Source organism: Strigops habroptila, chromosome 1, assembly GCF_004027225.2.
Source record: "Strigops habroptila isolate Jane chromosome 1, bStrHab1.2.pri, whole genome shotgun sequence".
Classification (NCBI taxonomy): Eukaryota; Metazoa; Chordata; class Aves; order Psittaciformes; family Psittacidae; genus Strigops; species Strigops habroptila.
Window position 1 is genome coordinate 47500129 of NC_044277.2, and position 14515 is coordinate 47514643.

At 41.7% G+C, this 14515-nt stretch overlaps 1 protein-coding gene across 1 annotated transcript; it reads right to left on the reverse strand.

Moving 5' to 3' along the window:
* Window positions 1-4703: 4703 nt before the first annotated feature.
* Window positions 4704-9625, reverse strand: LOC115603719 (histamine H3 receptor-like). The gene is given in 5 exon segments (XM_030475925.1): window positions 4704-5480; window positions 6040-6114; window positions 6116-6210; window positions 8843-9089; window positions 9599-9625. Coding segments are annotated over 5 exon segments (1221 nt in total).
* Window positions 9626-14515: the final 4890 nt, after the last annotated feature.

Below are 14515 nucleotides of genomic sequence, written 5' to 3' on the forward strand. Positions count from 1 at the left end.
GTTATCAGCTCACTATGACTTGCTCTCCTTTTCCACTGGCGATATGAGGCTCTGCTTTAAATGCAGAGCACAGGACAGTTTCTATGCAGGGCAACTGAGGAAGAAGTCCTGCACTGACTTATCTGCATGACTAAAATCTTCCTTTCTTTGTCAAGGCAATAATCCCTTTCCCTAATCTTTTCTGCAGCAGAGTAAATATTAGATGTAATATAACAGATCTGGTGGTGTTTTAGCAGAAAGTGCTGGTGTCATATTATGCAGGATTGTACATAGAAATGACCCCTTTTGAAAAACCCATGGATTTGCAAGGTTTAAACATACCATGTAGCACTAGTGACATCTGCAGGAACATGCAGGTTGGAACAGCAAGAGGAAAAAATGCCCAAAATGAGGCTTCTGTGAGAAGCTATAAGGAAAACCAGCAGACACACTCACAGTGTCTGCATTCACAAGCTTACCTGCGGATGAACATGGCCTCTCAACTGCTGTCTTACGGGGTTAAGTCAGGGGTTTAGCTCCCCTAAATAATGCTCTGGAGGAGCTTCTCATTTTGTTGGCAAAGCAGGTGTTTGGGGAAAGCAGACCTCCTGTTTTACAAGGCACCTACACAGCAGTGTGACTATCCACCTTCCTAGGACTGAGAAATAAAAGCATTGTCTTTAGGGGGAGGTTGTGTTTCTTGCTTGGTCAGATCTAGGTAGGGTGTCCAAGATATACCAGTGTGACGAGGACAAACACAAATTATTGTACTTTATCCTACAGAAAATGGGGAAAGGGAACGGCTGATTTTAGATGTTTCCACAGCCCCACAGCTTAAGAGAGAACACACATGAAGAGTCACTATTGGTTATATTGAGTCTTCTTGCATCTGAGAGGTCTAACAAATACTCTTCTTTAATGATAGAGTGATAAGGGAGAGTTAATCAGGGAGCAAGTATGCACATGAGTGAAGATCAGAGCACTGTGCAAACAATGGCAAGAAACTTTGATCCAGCTTCAAGTATAGTAGCCAGATCCTGAAAAAGGGGCTAGAGGGGAAAAGTCTGGAGGGGGCAATACCTAGATTTGGTGATGTAAGGAAAAAGACAGTCTGCCTTTTTCATTTTCCTTCTGTTCAGAAAAGCAGTCCCTTCTGCACAGTAAAAAGTTGAACTTCACCTTCATCTTCTCTCCTTCTATGATGCTGTTCCAGTTTGCCGTATGCAAATCCAGCCACTCTATAACACTTTACCCTATTTACACTAGGAAAGCTATTTCTAACTCACTTCATGAACAGTGCTGATAAAACATTGGTTTTAAACCAAATGCACGCAGGTAGAAAACAAGACCAAGGAGGAATTGGAATTTTTTCTGGTCTGACTACATCTGCTGTTTCTTTGCTTACAATGTCTTAATTTATGATCTCTTTAAACACTTTGTCTTCAATAAAAATTTTGCATTTTACATCATGTTTAATTCAAGTTCTCAAAACCCTTCCAAAAATGTTGTGCCAGAAACTCCATACCATCAAAGGGAATCAGCTATGGTTGTCTATATTTATTAGGAACACAGGTCATTAGGGTTTGGCATTTGTGAGATAAGGCAGCACTGTCATTTTAGAAATACCAGGGATGAGACCTAGTCTGAAATGGTGATATACACAAGAACCTTGTGTTCTACCCCAATATTACACTACCCTAACAGCAGGTAGGTTATGAATGGTAAAGTTTGCGTAAGGCAAGGGAAGATGTTAGACTGCTAACGCATTAACAACAGGTTTTACTCAGAGAATATTAAATTTCTGTGTAGATCTCTTAAAAAAAGAAAGTCATTTTCACAGTTAGGAAATGAGAAAGAAAACGGTAATGTGAGTGAGAATATGTTTAGTGAAAAAGCTATATCAATATGCCTGGGGAACTGTTGAGCAAGGCACACAGAAATATATGCCATAGCAAATCTATTGGCATTATAACGGTATGGAGGAACATGAACTACCTGATACAAAATGGGAAACCAGGTAGTACAGGAATACAAGAAATACAGTGAGGCTGAAAGGAAAAAAAACATCACTGAAGAACGCAATTGAAGGGAAGATTGGTATAACGATAAAGTATTAGGATAACACCAATTAAAAAATAGAAGGAAAGGGTGGGATCTGGAATTGTTTTGGGAGAAGAAGGACAAGAGACTCTTGGCACGCAGAACTGAGAACGTACTGGGGAGCCCCTGATCGGACTGGATTTGCTCCACTTGCATGATTTCTTCCCTGGAAGTGTTCAAAAACGGTGTAGGTGAGGCCCTCAGTGACATGGTTTAGTGATGGTCTTGGCAGTCCTGGGGTAATGGTTGGACTTGATCTTAAAGGTCTTTTCCAACCTAGTTGATTCTATGATTCTATGATCCTATCATCCTATGACACCACAGATTATGCCACTGTGGACAACTTTGATTCCTCCAGCTATGGCTTAGGAAGAACATTTTACAAACATGAGGTGACAAGCTGGGACAAGGCCAATCTCCAAAGTCCAGTCAAAACCTGAACAAAATGCAAAGGACAGAGCTGAGAGCGACCTGCAGGCACTCATATAGCTCAGGTCACAACCACCTCAGCCTAACAATGCTCCAGGGCCCAAGGCTGACGTCAGGGGTGGGAGTCCAAGTGGGGCTGGTTATGGCAGTTAAGGTCTGTTGGGTGCCCACAAGGCCCTCACACAAATAGCAATCAAACCAAATTGTCCTTACTGAGATTTGCTCAGCAAGAGGTCCTTCATCAGTTCTTTTGCTTAAACCCCAAGGATGATGTTTTATGCAGGACTATGCTGTTGTTCAGCAGTTAAACTAAAATGCCATGTCTCCAGAATCCAGACAATCTTCCTAAAAAGTGTGGCACTGTCTTTTATTCAATTCTAACTTTTGCATATGTGAATTTTGTTTATAAAAGCTTTTTCTTCACACATTTTCATAGCAATTTTCAAGTTCTGTACTTCAAAGTAAAGTTTTAGTCCGGTATTTGAAACAGGTTCAGGTTATTTTGTTGTTGGTTTTTTTTAATGTGTAAAAAAGCCAGGAAGTTGCCTGGTCACTCTCACTTATCAAATAATGCATGTGTGGAAAACCCCATATGGTTCTGTCAATCCAAGAGAGAAGCGAAATTTGCATCTGATGGTAATATCACTTTTCCCTTTAACCAGCAGCCTTGTTGATGCTTTTCATCAGCATGAACCCCCTGCCATAGCTTGCAGCACCTGCACGGACCAGGAGTTCAGAGCATGTGAAGGGAGAACTTCACGTCTTCAGCAATTAGGTTAGTAATGCTGCTTACTTGTGCAACTTCCTCAAGGACCCATGGTCCACAAGAACCTTTTTGGACTGAACCCTCCCTCTGACAGTTCCCAATATTTCTGCTGCCTTGCTCAAGGATAAGTATTACAATGTACTCCTGTGCCTTTCTCTGCTGGAAATAACTTCTACATCAGAAGAATAAAGAGACTAATCAAGACCCTCACATAAACCAAGTAATTTTTCTTGCCTATCAGCTTCCTTCTTACTCCTCTATCCTACAAACAGTAGCTCAAAAAAAGTGAGGGAGACGAGAGCAACTAGATTCCTAATTTATTTCTCAATACAGTACTGTGGCAAACAGTGACAAGTGGCGTTCCTCAGGGGCCAGTATTTGGACTGGCGTTGTTCAACATCTTGGTCGGCAACATGGACAGTGGGGTAGATTGTTAGCAAGCTTGCTGACACCAAGCTGTGTGGTGTGGTCAACACACTGAAGGAAAGGGATGTCATCCAGAGGGACCTTGAGACACTTGAGAGGTGGGCCAGTGCCAACCCCAGAAAGTTTAACCAGGCCAAGTGCAAGGTCCTACACCTGGGTCAGGGCAATCACAAGCACAAATACAGGCTGGGTTGAGAGCAGCGCTGAGAAGGACTTGGGGGTGTTGGTCAGTGAGAAACTGAACATGAGCCACCAGGGTGCACTTGCAGCCCAGAAAGCCAACCGTATCCTGGGCTGCATCAAAAGAAGCATCACTCGCAGATCAAGGGAGGTGAGATCCCACCCTCTACTCTGCTCTCGTGAGACCCCACTTGTAGTACTGCATCCAGCTCCGGGGCCCCCAAATAAGGTCATGGGTCTGTGGGTGTGAGTCCAGAGGTGGCCATGAAGATGCTCAGGGGGCTGGAACACCTCTCCTATGAAGACAGGCTGAGAAAGCCAGGCTTGTTCAGCCTGGAGAAGAAAAGGCTTCAGGGAGACCTTAGAGCAGCTGCCAGTACCTAAAGTGGGGGCTACAGAAAATCTAGAGCAGGAGTTTTCACAAGGGCAGGTAGGGACAGGACAAGGGGGAATGGCTTTAAACTGAAAGAGGAGAGATTTAGATTATATATAAGAAAGAATTTTTTTACTGTGAGGGTGGTGAGGCCCTGGCACAGGTTGCCCAGAGAAGCTGTGGCTGCCCCATCCCTGGCAGTGTTCAAGGCCAGGCTGGACGGGGCTTGGAGCAACCTGGTCTAGTGGAAGGTGTCCCTGCCAATGGCAGGGGGGTTGGAACTGGGTGATCTTTAAGGTCCCTTCCAACCCAAACCACTCTATGATATAAAGAGTTACACCTGTTTGTTGAGTAAGAAATCTAGTACGTGGTAGTTTCAGAGTTATGCAACTAAATAACATCCCCCATTCAGCTCCTCTTGAGCCTTTTTTTTTTTTTTCCTTTTTCCTTCTAAAAGTAGCCTGATCTCAATGTTACAAACTTTTGGGGATGTATTTTCATGAAAGCCATTTGAAATTTAACATGACAAAGAGGGTAGAGAAATGGGTTCAGAGAGGAATTGAGCCACAAAAGCCAAAAGGTTGTTTCATACAGGGACTTATGGATGCACTCTCCTTGGCAGGCCCCATGAATGACCATTAGTAAAATGTATGGGGCTCAGCAAATGGCAAATACACACACAATTATGGCAAGAGACTTCGCTGTTTTCTTGTCCTGCTGCAGTTCTGCACCAGACCTTGAGCAGAGAGAAACAGAGAAGTCATTTTCTGGCATTACAGAATTGCCTCTGGTTGGAGATGAGCTCTCAGTTACCAAAGACTCTTTCTTTAGCCTTATGGGGGAAGAAACAGTGTCCTCTGTTTCCAGTGGAGGAGAAAACTGTTCTTGCCTCAGCAAAAGGCAAGATCTCCAGGACAGGCTGCTGGTCCTCGGACGCTCGCAGTCCTGTGTGCTGACACGCCACTGGCGCCTCTGGATGTTGTGGAAGATGTGCACATTGAAGTAGGTCACCACGAGCAGCGGCACAAAGAACTCCAGGGTGGATGCACACAGGAGGAAGAGCCAGTTGTTGAAGAACTCGGCATAGCACTGGTCTGCTGGTACCACGCTGTGTCCGGCCACGTGCTCCCAGAAGAGGATTGCTGGGCAGTAGAGGAGGAAAGCAAAGACCCAGGTGGCCTTGATGACAGGGTTGGACGTTGTTCCCTGCTGGGCTCTGTAAGATACCTGTGAAGGCACCGAGAGGACTTTTTGCCTCATGTCCACAGGCAGCCGCTGCAGTCTGCCCCCACTCTCTATCCTGGTTGTTCTTGCTCCTAATCTTCTCCAGGGTCATTTGGGACCATATCTCAGATCTAGACATTCTCACCAGTGTCCTTCACTTCACTGCCCTAGTCCCACTGCCTTTTCCTCCCATGCCTGAATTTGGGTCCAAACCTAAATCCAGTTTACTTTGAATTTCCTCTTTTATTGTCCCCTTTTTATGCTGCCTTACCCTTTTCACCCCTCAGCCTGCTTTCCCTCAAGTGGCAGTACAACAGCAACCTGCAGCAGAAATTGTGAGAAAAGTCCTGTTTGACCAACTCTTGGCTGGAGCATGCTCAATGCAGATCTTTCACCACATCTAGCTGCAAATACCTAATAATCTCCACATGCCAATGTATTTTTGAAGGCTATTATCTCAACTAAATTTGGGCTTATACTCACCAACATGACAAAGGTTGGTAAATAAAATCCTCCAGTGATCTTTTGACAAAATCAGAGAAGCTATAAACAGGGTACTTACAGCTTTAGTAACTGACAGAAAGCAATCATAGCTGATAAGAACAATGTTAAATACTGAAGCTGTGCACAGGAGATAGATAGTCCATAATTAGCCAGAGCTTGCAGACGCCTCTTCCCAAGTGCCATTTCCCTGTCAGGCTGTAAGGGATGTAGAGAGGCATGCAGAATACACCTATGGAAAGCAACCAGAGACACCATTCGGTTGATATGGTTTGCAAACAGTACTGCTGGAAGCAGAGAAAGAAAATATTCTGGTATATGGCTAAAAAAATAAAAAATAAATATTAAATCTATTAAGTTGAATATGTAGTTTATATACAGAAACTCTTATGTGCCCATGAAATCTGACAGTGACTTTCTATGTATTAGGTGTTTCTGTATTTATGTACACCGATTGTTGGGAATAAGTTCAAGACAAATCAGCAAAGAAGGATCTGCTGAATAAGAAAACTGCAGTCTAACCAAATTTGAGTCTCTAAAGATACATAATTGGTGCTACAGCATATATGCACTGTGGTTGTGCTCTGACATGTAACCTCATCGCTGTATATCTTCTAGTCTTTTATCTATGTTAGAGTTTTCCCCCAAACACATCTACAGATGTTGCTGATGTTGCTTAATATTGTGAGATTGGTAAGCATTTGTAAGCTACAGAACATATATGGGGCAGTCTACATGGTGTCCGGAAACCTCTTCTACAAGAAATAGAACAGACACAGCAGAAGTATGAAACCTTCTCCTGTTTTTAAGGGGTGTTTTAATCTCATGCTGGTTCTTCAGCTGAGATTAACTCCAGAAATAACTTTTTGTTTGTTACATTTGGTTTTTGCCCCAAAGGCCTTCTACTGAAGTGTTTTTATAAGAAAGTGATGTCCTAGTTTTATTTTTAAGCCAGCAATTTCTTCATTTTACCATTAGTACTTTCTTCAAAAGTATGGTTCAATATCTGACACTACATTCCTGAAAATGCTGATCTACCAAACAGAAAAGTATATGCAGCTTCAAGATCATTTCAAGCTCTCCAGATTCTTCTTTTCTTATTATGTACATCAAGATCTTAGAAGTTACTGAACATATCCAGGCTGATGTGGCCCACTGACAGCTGATAGACTGTTAGCAACAGGGAAATGCACACAGAGGTTTCAATACTGATGGCTTGTTTTAACACGCACCTTAAATACAAGCAGCATCCCTTTCGTACAAAATACTCATTCTTCATAGTTGCTGATGACAGCTGCTGCTCTCATCAGCTTCAATGGGATTGATGTTTGGCACAACGTCAAAAAGTAACAACTACTTTCAGCTATAGATATGAATACAGATGCAAGAACCAGGCTTTAAGCCTTTATATTTGAAACTATTCTCACTTCTACTAATTGGTAGATGCAAAAGATGTGAGTCACATACCTAGAATGATTTCAGACTTCTAAGGAATTAAGAAAATATCACAGCAGCTTCAGAAAGTAAAGCATTTTCTGACTGATCCCAGAGGCAAAGTCTTATATTTAAATGGTCTATAGGCTAACATAATACTGATACAAATAATTTCCTCTTGGTTGATTTAAGACTCCATTAGGTATCAGCCACAAACAAGAACTGACATAGAAGCCAGGTATTCAAATTTCTTGACTAAACTGTAAGATAGGAGGAGAAACAGGCTTTTGCAGAAGACCTGAGCAATGAAATGGCAGTTCGAGAAAATTGTCTGCCTGGAGCAGGAAGCAAAGGCTCCAGCACACACATTTTTTGGTTTCTGCTGTGTGGGGTGAGCCCCAGAATTAGGCACCACAGATGATAAGTGGCATAAATTACAGAATTTCCTAAAGGCTAAACTCATACTTCACTATAGAGCACTAACAAACTGCAGTTAGGGGGGATGGTATTGCCACAAGTGGAGTAGGTCGATGAGTGCTATTTCCCGCCTTGCGATTCAGTGAATACTGGTCTCTGTGACTGTCTTAAGCACTTCTGTGAGAAATACCTCCTTGCTAGCCTCAAGTCCAGGTGCTTGCTGGAACATCTGCCACACGAGCACGGTTTTGTCAGGCTTTCTCTGCCATATGGGCTGTCTCCCTGGCTTGAACACTGAAGGTATTCATGCCTCCCACCTCTTCACCTGCCATTATGCACCACAACTGGATCCATGGTACGTTCAGGGGCCAACTCTCACGGACTTTTTCAATGACACTATGGGAAGAGTGGCCTAATAAAGAAAACAGATGGGAGATGCCAGCAGGCAGTTGCTGCCACCAAGCAATCCATTTGATCTATATGTTGCATTGCATTGCATTAAAGTCAGTAAAAAATCATAGTTAAAGTGTTTTGTTGTAGTGTAACACACTCAGAAGCCATTAGTACTATGCAGAGAAGTAATTTAATGTAGAGAAGTAATTTACCTGGAGGTACCACAGGTAGCTGCATAAGAAAACAGTTACACTGTCAAATATAAGGATGTCCTGAAGTGTGTGATGAACAATCTTACAGGAGGAGCAAAGGTAAATTGCAAACTGCAGCAAACAACCCCTTTCCTTCAAGTGGTATTCACATACAATATTCACTCTATTTTTCTGAAGCAACGTTGAAAGTATTTATATGAAAAAGAATACATTTCTCATTCTAACATATTTTGACACATAATATGCTGCTAAAACACTTCATGCAGCTTCCACCATTCCTTACTTTCCCCTTAGAGACACAGTTGGGAAACAGTTCTCTCAGAAGAAACCACACAGAAAATAAACCCCATTGCTTCTCCTAAGGTTCTCAGGACAGAAGTACTAAGTGCCTCCACAGCTGTGGCTTACCTACTGCAAAGTCAGAAATAGCAAGATTGAGAAAGTAACAGTTACTCCGGTGCCTGAGGCTTCCGTCCGTGATGAAAGCCAGGATCACCAGGGCGTTTCCAAGGATGGTGACCAAAGCGAGCAACACCATGAGGAAAGCCAGCAGCACCAACACACCCAGGGAAAACTCAGAGCTCGGTGACTGTGTGGACCGAGTCTCATTCCATGTTCCCAAATCAGAATATAAAGGTAATAGAACACAAGTCTTCTAGGCCTGGAGTCTCTTACATTCCTTGATCTGAATGCACCTATTGGCCTGAAAACAAAATCTATAAAAAAGACACCTTACAACCAGCAGCAAGTGCACACTTTAAAATACATCATCTCTTTCTCTCCTGAACGCTGATCCTTATCTACGGAGGTCAGAAGAGTTAGTCTGAAAACAACTCTTTTCACAGTCAAGCAGTTGCATATTAGCATTGTGTCAGCATTTTTACACAGAATTCTGCTGAAGCTAAAAATAGATCTCATTGTCACTTCCCCAGTAGCCCAAATTAAAGGATTTAAATTATTACAATTCTATTTCTCTTACATTAAAATGTAGGCACTGTTGCTGCTATACTACTTCCTAAATTTTACAGTCAAGAACAAATGTATATTTCTTCATGCTGCTGGTTACAGACCATTTAAAATTCTGTTATACACAGCAAAAGTATCACCTTTTCAGCTCATCCTAATCAGAAGCAAGTCTAGCCCTGGGCACAGCAAACCAAATACCTGGACTTCAGAGGACTTTATAAGCATGGCCCATCTAATCCTCTGCTTCCCAATTAATTCCAGGCAAGGTTCCACTCCACAAAGTGCCAAACCCTTAGTCTTTTTCAGGTGTGAGAAGGCATATCCCTTCCTTATCATAATTTTCACATACGTTTCTATGATTATCCCTTTTAAAAAAAATACAGCTTGTTATCCAAGCCATTACCTAATGTGTGCAGAAAAGAGAAGCCAACCATTTTTAAATATACATTTAGAAACATGGAAGAAACAAAACATACAGGAAAAATGGAAGTGGAGTCTTGTAACAATAAACTAATTCCATTTATTTTACTAAGAGTGCACAGAAGTTGGCGGTCTTGCATGGCTGTGACTCATGCCTGCAGCTCACCAGCTCCATAACACCATGGCACATCCTGCAACTGGCTTTTTGGGCTGAGGCTGTAATGCTGGGTGCTTGAGAAGACATAGGGCAAGAAACAAGGGAAGAGGGGGTGGACAAGATGTGGCAAGAAGAGGTGTGGTGCTCTGGTTCTGTTTTGGGGGACAAAGGGAAATCACAGAATCATTGAATCGTAGAATGGTTTGGGTTGGAAAGGACCTTAGGATCATCTAGTTGCAACACCAATATATTGTAAAAAGTAATTAAAGCAAAAGCTGTAGAGCAACAGGAACAGAAGAGACCTCAGGAATAATAAAATGTGGCAGACAGACACCTGCCTTGGGTGCATGCACAAATGCAGCCTTGGAAACATAGCGGAGGACCTAGAGCTCCCTGTGTAGCCATAAAGCCAGTCAACAGGATTCCTAGGGGGTGTCAGGGAGAACTCTCTGGTACAAGTACTGAAAGGGCCAACAGGAGTGACACACAGATCAGCTCTGCACTGATAAAAGGGAGCTGGTTAGGGACATGAAATCAATGGCAGCTTTGGCTGTAGTGACTCAGAGGCAGAGGAGTTCAAGATACTAAAGGAGGTGAGGGAGGAGAGTAGTAGTACAGACCATGGACTTCAGATGAGCAGACTTCGGTTCATTCAGGAAAGTGGTAGGTGGGATCCTATGGGAGGCAGCTCTGAAGTGCAAAGGAGCTCAGGGAACCTGCAGGCCTCTAGTGACAGCAGCCTCCATGCACAAGAAAACCCATCCCAATTCTCAGGAAAACAAGTAGATATATCAGGACACTGACTAAACAGAGAAGCTACAATGCAAAAGGCAGTGTGGAGGAGTTTGAAACAGTGACAGGCTGCTAAGGAGGAATTTAGAGATGTTGCCTGGCCACATAAGCAGGATGTTAGGAAAACCAAAGCTCACCTAAAGCCGATTCTTGTAGATGGGCATCAAGGACAATACGAAGAACTTCAGCCACCCCATTAATAGTAAAATGCTGAATAAGAAAAATGTAGCCACTTTGTTGAATGGGGCCAGTGATGCAGTGACAGCAGATGCAGATAAAGCTGAGATACCCAATGCTTCATTGGGTACTTCAGTACCAGAGCTTCATTCTTCACTAACTAGGTCTCCCTCTCCTCCATGCTTAACAAACGAGTTCAAGGAAGAGACCTGTCAGGTGAGAATAAGGCAGGGATTACTTGAGAGGACTTGACCCATAAGAGCCCATGGGACCCAATGGGCTGCACCCAAGGCTGCTGAGAGAAACAGCTACCATCCTTGTAAAGCCACTTTCTAAGGTCATGGAGATGAAGGGAGGTTCCCAACAACCGAAGAAAGGCAAATGGTGCAACCATGTTCAAATGATGCCACAAGGACAAAAGTTCAGCCTCTTTTTGGTCCCTGGGAAAATAATGGAGCAAGTCCTCTTCAAGGGCATTTCTGGGAACTTGAAGGAGCAAAAGGTGATTGGGAACAGTCAGCATGGGTTTACCAACGGTACATCATGCCTGAGAAACTCAGTTGTCTTCTTTGATAAAATGCCTAGATTAGTGGACAAGGGGAGAGGAGTCATTTGCTTTTAAAAATTGGGGAATAAATCAATGTTGAAGTTTGAATCATAATCTTTCATGGTACTGAGGAGGAAATTTATGTGCTTTCTCCTTCCTTTCTGCGGAGGAAAACCTTAGCCTAACATAAAGAAGACAGACATTTTGAGAATTGTTTGGGTCAAATACTAGTTCAATAAACAAACAAACAAAAGATAACACAATTTCTTCCAACATGTATATTTTATTTGCTGCTTTTTTTAAGAGCTGAGAGGATCAAGTTAGAAAACCACTGTTGTGGTTTAAGTTGAACCTCACAGAGTCATATGCCTCTGTCACCATGTATTTACAAGACCTTTTGGACATCTACAAAGACAGAAGAAAATTCAAGGACATGAAGTGGTGAAACGGATGAGTTGATAGAGAGACTTGGCTTAGAAATCACTTTGGCAAACAAAGTCATTTGTGTCAGTGCATGAAAGATACACCCAAGAATAAAGGCTGAATAAGTATCTTACCATAACCCTGCTAAATGTCCAATAGGAAGAATTAGGATGCTACCTTGACCAAGGCAGCTTTAGTGCTGTGAGCACAGCAACTAAGTACTTGATTTACCCTAGGAGCACTAAGCAAAATTTTCAACAAGTAGAAAAATACAAAAAATTCTTCAAATATACAGGAGTGCTGCGGCGAAACAATTTGAACACTGCCTGTGTAATACATAACATTGAAAACATTGATTTCTAGTAGCTTTACTACTCTATGTGGTTTCAGATTTGCTGCACATTGTGCTCCCTGACAAACTCGTTTTCCATTAGTGCAAAATGTGGGTACATTTTGCCTTTCAATAATTTTGTAGGCCATTTTTCCAAAGTAAACAATACAAAATGCAAACTGAATTTTTATACTAAAAGCACAGGGATAGAAAAGCAAACAGCTCAAATACTTTCCCATTTTGGACCTACTTTCAGTTTCTCTGTTTAACAGATGCTTATTTGGTACATCAGCTATTCTACAAATGTTTTAAATGTGCGTATGTGCGTGTTGGGTTTTTTAAGTCTCACATTAAAACAAACACTACAAAATCTATGCCAGCACCTTATCTCGTGACAGTGAAAACATCTGTGTTGAATCAATGACTTGCTCCCAAAGCTGTATCTTTCTTAGCAATCAGGCTCACAATCCATAACACTATCCATGTGAGGTAAGGAAGCTTAATGAAAATGAATGGTGAAAGATGATCCTCCACTGGTGTGAAAACTGTTAAGAGAAGTCTTCAGTTCCAGACCTCTGAACAGAATGGTATTTTAGCCTCTCAAAGCCATCAACTTTTGTGCTATGATTAAGCTGCTTACATGCGTTTGAATTGTGCTTGCAAAGGAGTAATCTGCTTTTGCAACACTTCTGCAGCTAATTTCAAAATAGATAAAAAATACTGTTTTAATTGACTATTGCTCTTCATTTTTCTGTGCATCAGATTTCTCTTTCCATATTGTATAGATTCTATATATGTACAAAGAGGAAAGAGAATTACATAAAAGAGAGAAAAAATGTTAGTCAGTGACTTTCACTTACCCATCCATTAAAGCCTTCTGGGTAAGCTGCATCACCCAGCACAAGGTAAGAAAGTTTGGCACATGGAATGGCTTATAATCAAGCTGCATTGGCTTCTCCAACACATCTGCCCACTCCTTCCAGCACTGCATATTCAACTGTTTTCTTTATTAACAGCTGCTTAAGACACCTCTGTATCAACTTTCAGACCTCTGTGAATCCCGTTCTCAAGCAGTGATAGAAATCATCTGTCAGTGACAGAAAAAACCCAGTGTGACACTGGTTCAGCAGCAGAGAAAATCCATAAAATGCCACAGTAACAGCACACAAAGAACTGATCTAGTACAAAAATTACTCTGCCAGTTCAAATTTGTTCCAGACGTTTTGATGGAGTATCTTTGCACGTGCAAAGCTTTACACCCGAAAGGGTATTGTCTATTCTCGCACAGCTAGCCAACATCATCAATCCAGTATGAACTTTGCATTGCTTGCTCTGCTAATCTAACAGGAATGTGATCATGTGCCCAAGCCAGGCAAATCTTTTAGGTAATCAAATAGTGCACAAACCTGGTACTAAGTATCATTTAAGCATGGCCAAAGAGGCAGCCACTGTCAGGAAAAAAGACAGTACTGATGAAAAGAAAACCATTCATGCCTTTGATGATTTTAGAATCACACGCTTTTAGAATCATAGAATCAATTAGGTTGGAAAAGACCTTTTAGATTATAACCAATCTCAAAATTCCATTGCCATGGAAACTTTCACTCTCTGAAAATCATCCAGAATTGCAAACTTAGGTGTCCTGTGTCCTGCAAGACCAGGTATGGACTATATTAAAATTAGAAAAGGACAGGTATGCCAGATCAGGCAGTTCATTCACTTGCATGTTTTTCACTGTGTGAATTATGATGACTACAGGGCACAATCTTGTCTTCGTAATAGTTTATAAACCAAAATTATACTGCTCCTGTGAGTATTTATACAACCTTTCAAAAATGTAGCAGAACTGCTTCTTCACTGAGAGCTTTGATTTCACAAATAGGACATGAATTTTAACTCAATACATACACAAACAGGTATCTCCCTCCAATGAACCTCTATGGAGTTATCTATAGATGATTCCTTCATAGTACCAGCTCTATATCAAAAAACTCAAAACCAATGAAAAGTAAAACATAAAGTACCTCAAACCCACAAACCACAAAGGACATCCAGCAAAACTTGTTATTCTTTTCAATGCACTGGATGGTGTTTAACCTGGCATCATACCAGCAAAAACAAAAACAAGAGCCTAAAAACTAGCAAAATCAGGACAAATGCATACCTCTTCCTCACTCTTCACCAATGCCATTAGTAAACAAAAGTTTATTCTCTACTTCTGTTTAAGATACATATGAAAAGACAACACTATATAACAGAGGAACCTTC